Raw genomic sequence first — 6,599 nt, forward strand, 5'->3', positions numbered from 1 at the left:
TTCGCATGGCTTCGCGTCTTAGAGTTTTGGAGCTGGAATATAAAATTTAGGCCAAAAGCCAACGCCTGGGGCCTATGAGGTCATTCAGCGCTGAAAGGGAAGTTGAGAGTAAAGGATATTTTAAAGGTGCAACAGGAGATAAACCTCGCAGTTGCACTTTGAAACAATTGTTAGGAAAGGGAGGAAAGTAAGATGGAAGAAAGAAAATATGAACGGAGGTACAGAAAAAGAAATGAAAGAGGTTGCAGCTAGGGATGAAATGACGCTGCGAAAAACCTTAAGCAATGCCAACAGTGCACCGCGTGAGGTGAGGTGCACTGATGTCGTACCTTACAGTTTAATGTTTTCATTAGTATTTTCACTCGAACCCTCCCACGATTGTTTTCCTTTCTTGAAGTGACGATAATTAATGCTTCACAGTTCCTTTGTGATTTGTTGCAGAGTTCGTTAAGAAAACAATTCAGCTGGTTTGCAAGAGTTCACTTCTAGACGTTACTGCTTCATTGCCCATAGTCCATAGTTAGTATTCTCGAGTTGGCTATTTTAGAGAAAATACAATATGATGAATTAACAGGTTTTTTTTCGAGCTCGCGCCTTTAAAGAAAGCGTAATGATAGCTAATTGTGTCTGATTCTTGCACCAAAATTTACCAAATTTTTAATTACTATCCTCTATATATATGTATATATATATATATATATATATATATATATATATATATATATATATATATATATATATATATATATATATATATATATATATACATATAATATATATATACATATATATATATATATATATATATATATATATATATATATATATATATATATATAATTTCTATTCAGAGGAGGAAGGTCCAAAAGTCGTTTGTAGTGAGGTTCTTAGCTGCATAGCTTTACTGTAAGGCTGCAATCCAGCAGAGTCGACTATTTACCAGGTATCTAATTTATAACCTAGGGTAGCTGAATGTTGATTGGTTTGTCTGGAAACTGTCTTAAGAGTTAAGGGAGCCTGGTACAATTTGATCGTGAGGATTGTTTTCATATATTTTGTAATTAACTGAAATCTACAAACGTAATTCAAATATGTATTAAACCACGTAAGGGTCAATTAATTATAGATTAAAAATTACCGATAGTAAGTTGTTCACAAAGGCCAATAGGAGAATGACAACCAGTGTGATTAGATATGTTTTGTTTTGCCTCATAGAGCCTCTTTTTTGGCATCTCCCTTTAAAATGAGCTCTTACTATGCGTGTGCAATAGTCTGACACACACACACACACACACACAAACTCACTTGAGACTACTGTAGTGAACAAAATCAAATAAAACAGTATATATACAGCACCCAAACCAAGTTCGTGACCTTAAAGACACTTCCTCTCACCAGTAACGAAAGAAACGGTCTTCCCAGAATCGACAAAAGACGATGCCAGAAAGAAAAGACGCAGGCAATCACGAGGCGAGACACCAGCCAGGTTCTGCGGGCGGAACTGGAAGCAGAGGCTGTCGCCAACGGGAGGGCGGGAATGGCGCACATCAAAACCTGGAGAGAATCTCCTTCTTCAGGTTCCTTGTCGTCAGGCAAGGACACCCAGCGTTCCAGTAGCGGTAAATGAGTTGCTGATAAGTACACTATTTTCTTGTGCTGGAAATCTCTCAGGTTTTGTTAATGGGTACTAATTAAATAACTAATTGAATAACAGCAGACAAAAACAAAGATGAATCTCTAAGACTGATATAAAGAGGCTATGATCAAAGAATAATATTCATAAGACTTTCACCAAAGCCAGGCTTTCAAAAAATAATGTATCGTAAAAATATAATCAAAATAGGTTATAATGGAAGAATGGGAAATTTCGCTAAAAAAAGTTGAAAAGGTCTTGCTCCCAGAATGGAAAAAAGGTTCTTCATTTATAAGAATCGTAAACGAGGCTTGGACCAGACCAGAGTAGAAAAGAAAAATATACCGTTTCTTTTTTTATCAGAGAACGAAGATGTTTGTAGTCTTCAATGGCTGTAGCTGTGTGAGTTCTTATGTCAATTTGTATTATTCATATATATACGGTATGCAGTATATCTATCTATCTGCCTATATATATATATATATATATATATATATATATATATATATATATATATATATATATATATATATATATATATATATATATATAGACAAATAGGTATATACTATATATATGAATAACACAAATTGATATATATATGTGTATATATATGTATATAGACAGATAGATATATACTATATATACGAATAATACAAATTGACATATATATTATATATATATATATATATATATATATATATATATATATATATATATATATGTATATGTGTGTGTGTGTGTGTGTGTGTGTGTGTGTGTGTGTGTGTGTGCGTATTCGTGTGTGACTTTTGTATTCCAGAAGCAGTATATAATAACAGAAAATTCTAGATTTAGCATTCAGTTTAAGAATCAATTTATTAAGAGATATACACCCAGAAAGGATTAATGAACAAGACCACACTCCTTTGCAGGTCCTAAAGTAGTGACAATGAGAACGAGGGACTCCTTAACCACATCGTTGCTCTATTCGCCACGTCCTACGCATACTCTAACAGTTCCTAAAGTAACTCCAGGCTACGCCAGGAATCCAACGGGATCCTTCTTCACGTCTTGAGAGCCTTCAGGATTATTACCTGAAGGCTCTTACTCCCAAACACTTGTTAATAATTGCAATCACAATATAGTACTAGTATTTCGTTTCATTTTATTTCTGGTAATCAAGAATTAATCTACTACATTTAATTTGTTATGAGGAACGTGCTTGAAATAATCATCATTTATCAAGTATGAAATTAAGCAGACATTATCGAAGAGAACCGGTAGCTGGTTTAGATTTTTATATTGATAAATGATCACCTTACTGGTAAGGTTGGCAAATAATTATAATGATGATGCATGAGTCATTAGCGTTCACCAAAACGAAGGCTGGTCTAAGTTTATTTCTACAATTATTATTTATTGCCTCCTTTCCCCTACCCATTAAACAATAGTTTTGATTTTCTTTTGAGTGGGACTATACCTTGCCTTGGGATCTGTGAGATTAAAGGGTTAAATGATTACCACAATAAAATATAGTTGTCAAAATAAACTTAGAAAACCTTCGTTTCGGTAAGCACCAATGACTCATGTCTCATAATTATTTTCCAAACTCTACCAGTGACCAGGTATTCGTTAGCAGAGGAAGTAAGGGGGCATACTCTGAAAACATCTTACAACCTGCCACAATTATTAACTTTCCTTATCTGTAAAGGAAGCGGTTTCGATTCTTTGTAGAGTCTAGGGCAGGTTGTTTAGGAATGCATTCAGTGAGCTATACGGCTCAACTTTGGATACCAAGGTTTCTTGGACTAGTTGATCTCATACCACGTTTTCACTCCACAATTCACTGTACACAGGTAACAATAAATACGAATGGTGACTTGTTGAAATTGATTTTAACGCTTCTTAAACATAAGTATTTGTATATAACCTTTGTGATGTGCTTAAGACTCCAGCAACAGAGAGTTGTTGATGGTAGTTTTAATGAGCCAGGAGCTACCTTGCCAGGCGTTCCTCCAGGTTGTGCTCCGGGACCTTCGTTCATTTTAGTCTATAGTTTCTGTATAATATAATCATAGACTACCCAGTGAACTTCTGCCGCATTAGGGTAAGATGGCCGCCGTTTCCTCTCGGTGGCTTCAATTGTTCGCTCAGACGTGAATGTACAGTAGCGGGATTAATCAATATAGAACAGTGAATGGAAACCAAAAATTGCTGTTTACATAAAAACGAGATAAATTTCATAGCTAACTGTTAAAAGTCAATAATTTACGTAACGCTAATTTGATAACTAATTTTGATAAGTAAAATAGCATTCCCTTAAAAAAAAACACATTACAATCTTAACCCTAAATTCTGAGCATGTGTTCAGTGTCATTAATTACTTGTTGGCGTTCAAGAGCTTAAACATTGTTTTCATTAAATTTACGTAAATGGAGACTATTGTAGGGTCATTTTTCGTCGAAGGTTTATTGTAACTTATCCAAATTCAGTCTCTGAAAATGCAACTCTCAAATGTTAATATTGGAATTAATTCGGGATTTTTTTATGTCCCTTTATCGTCTGTAGTCTGCGTTGTAGTTAGGTATTAAATTCTTAGATTATTAATATATATAAGTTATACATATATGTAAACGTAATTTTATGAAAGGTGTAGTAAGAACATGTCTAAATAAAAGAAATCGAAAACAGGACTATAGGCATTTTAATATAGTATATCATAGAAATGTTTTCGTTTTCTATAAAATATCCATCTGCTTTCCTTGATTGTGATATTAGTTTGGAGGTAGACTATGATAAAGAATATGCATTCACTGCACAAAGATTACAAGGTTGAATAATATCATGCTGGGGAAAGAAACACATGTGTTAGGCGCATATCAATTACCATTGTAAGTTGTATCTATTAATATAAGATGATTCGTATTATAATCACTAAGATCAGGCCTCTCTCTCTCTCTCTCTCTCTCTCTCTCTGAGTCATTCACGAACATCCCACTGGCCCTTTTCAGCAAAAGGAATCCAGAACTGAGCAACATTGATGACGTATCATTGCCAGACCCCAGTCTTCTCCCAAAGGAACTCAAGCTTGAATATGAATTGTTGGAAAAGGTCCATGACACCACAGACGTAGGTGATTCATCCAGTATAACATGGTCAGTGCATCATGCAAGCAAACAAAGGACAAATGATTTTCTGACCAGCATCAGTTCTTTGCTGTCACTTCTGTGAGATCAAGCCTAGAGTGTTGCCACCATCAAGCATGCTATGGAAAAAGTCAAGGAAGCTGTAACACTCCTTAACCCAGGACAAACACCAATTATAAAAGCTGACCAGCCACTTTACGCATTGGCAAAACAAATACAGTGGCACTGGCCTGACAAATATGGGGAAGATAAGTTTGTAATCATGTTTGGTGGACTTCATATTAAGATGACAGTCTTGAAATCTATTGGGTCAATGCCAGAGGGCAGTGGATGGACTGGGGCACTTGTTGAAGCTGGCGTGTCAACTTCAGACTCTGCATATTCATTTGCCCGGAAGCAGAGGTCATATGACTTTATCCCGCCAACTAAAAATGCACTAAGGGAACATGCAAAAAGAGCAGCCTATCAGGCAGGTCATATCTGAGTACAATGTGTTAAACGTGATCCAGAACTTCAATGTCCTTCTAGGTGGGGATGGACGAAAGATGATGACAATTGGAGAACTGTGTGGACCACATTTGAACCAGTTTCTAAATGCTGCCGGGAATTGACTAAATGTGGATACAAGACAGACTGTAATGGAAGGTGCACATGTCAAAAGACACGATGAGACTGTATTGCACTCTGTAGCTTCCCTTGTCATGCATCTTCAGGAGTCTAAAACACTCATGTTCAACAATGATAGCAGAAGAATAGACGCTAATATACTCATAAATAATTAGGTTCGAGCTGTTACCCTACACCTAACCCGATCGTTCATCCAACATCGTTTAAAAACCGTGCGATCTGTACACCAAGATCTAGTTTCTCTAGATCTTGCTGTACACCACCCGGATAATGTTCAAACCCCGTCATCCTTGGCTCGACTCTTCCGTGCTGGCACATCCTATCAGTTCAGGTGTGGCTATCTAATTTCTCTGGGGCTGATTAGATAGCATTTGGGATACTAAACTTGCAGTTTAGCTGATATTGAACTCCATGCTGAGTTTCACAGCAGTGTCCATCACCAGTGTGCCCTGGTAGTGAGCGACAGACACTCTCTAGACTCTATCTCCATATTTTAATTTTAGAGTTTTCCTTCTCTTGAATGAATAGTCTTTACTCTGATATTGAGCTTCATCTTCCCAAAGCAACTGGTTTTTTGGTGCCAAAACCTTCCGTTTGCCCAACTGCTGTCTGTAGATTCCCCCCTGCCTCTGGGACAATAGTGTTGACTTGACTGCAAGATCGGCTCTGTAGTTTGCAACCCTTTGGGACATTATATAGGCAGAAAGAGCTTATCCTCTTTGCCTTCCCTTCATTAGTAGCCTTTTTTTGGTAGCAAAAGTTGGAAATAAACAGACAGAGATCGGCGTTTTTATGGTTTATGGCTGCTTTTGGCGTCCTGGTGGCCATTCTGAAAAAAAAAAGGCTGCCATATAGGAATTTTTGGATGGCTAGCACTTTTTTCCAAAAAAGTGACGCACAGAGTATATTCATGCCAAATTTCATGCTTGTATCATCAAATGAACGATTCTGGCCAAAAATCACATTAAGCTGCTCCACTAAGCAGACTTCATGCCAGTAAGGTCTTTGTAGTTACAAATACGTTTTATTGACTGGCTATTTTTAGATCCTACTAATGGTCCCCATGGAAAACAGAATGGATTGGAATGGAATATGAAATTTAGGCCAAAGGCCAACCTCTGGGACCTATGAGGTCATTCAGTTCTGAAAGGAAATTATGAATAAAAAAGGTCTTAGAGGTGTAATGGGGGTTGGACCTCGCAGTTGCACTA

At 36.6% G+C, this 6,599-nt stretch overlaps 1 protein-coding gene across 2 annotated transcripts in view; it reads left to right on the forward strand.

The window, feature by feature from the left end:
* The window catches only part of LOC136832606 (uncharacterized), a 26,316-nt gene extending 21,951 nt beyond the window's left edge, over positions 1–4,365 (forward strand). The window contains exons 5-6 of one of the 2 annotated variants that reach the window (XM_067093815.1): positions 1,399–1,619; positions 2,548–4,365. In XM_067093815.1, the coding sequence (XP_066949916.1) occupies positions 1,399–1,619; positions 2,548–2,690 (364 nt within the window). In that variant the 3' untranslated portion in view covers positions 2,691–4,365. The remainder of the gene's footprint in view (positions 1–1,398; positions 1,620–2,547) is intronic. The other variant, XM_067093825.1, reaches the window with a different exon arrangement.
* Positions 4,366–6,599: the final 2,234 nt, after the last annotated feature.

Source organism: Macrobrachium rosenbergii, chromosome 4, assembly GCF_040412425.1.
Source record: "Macrobrachium rosenbergii isolate ZJJX-2024 chromosome 4, ASM4041242v1, whole genome shotgun sequence".
NCBI lineage: Eukaryota > Metazoa > Arthropoda > Malacostraca > Decapoda > Palaemonidae > Macrobrachium > Macrobrachium rosenbergii.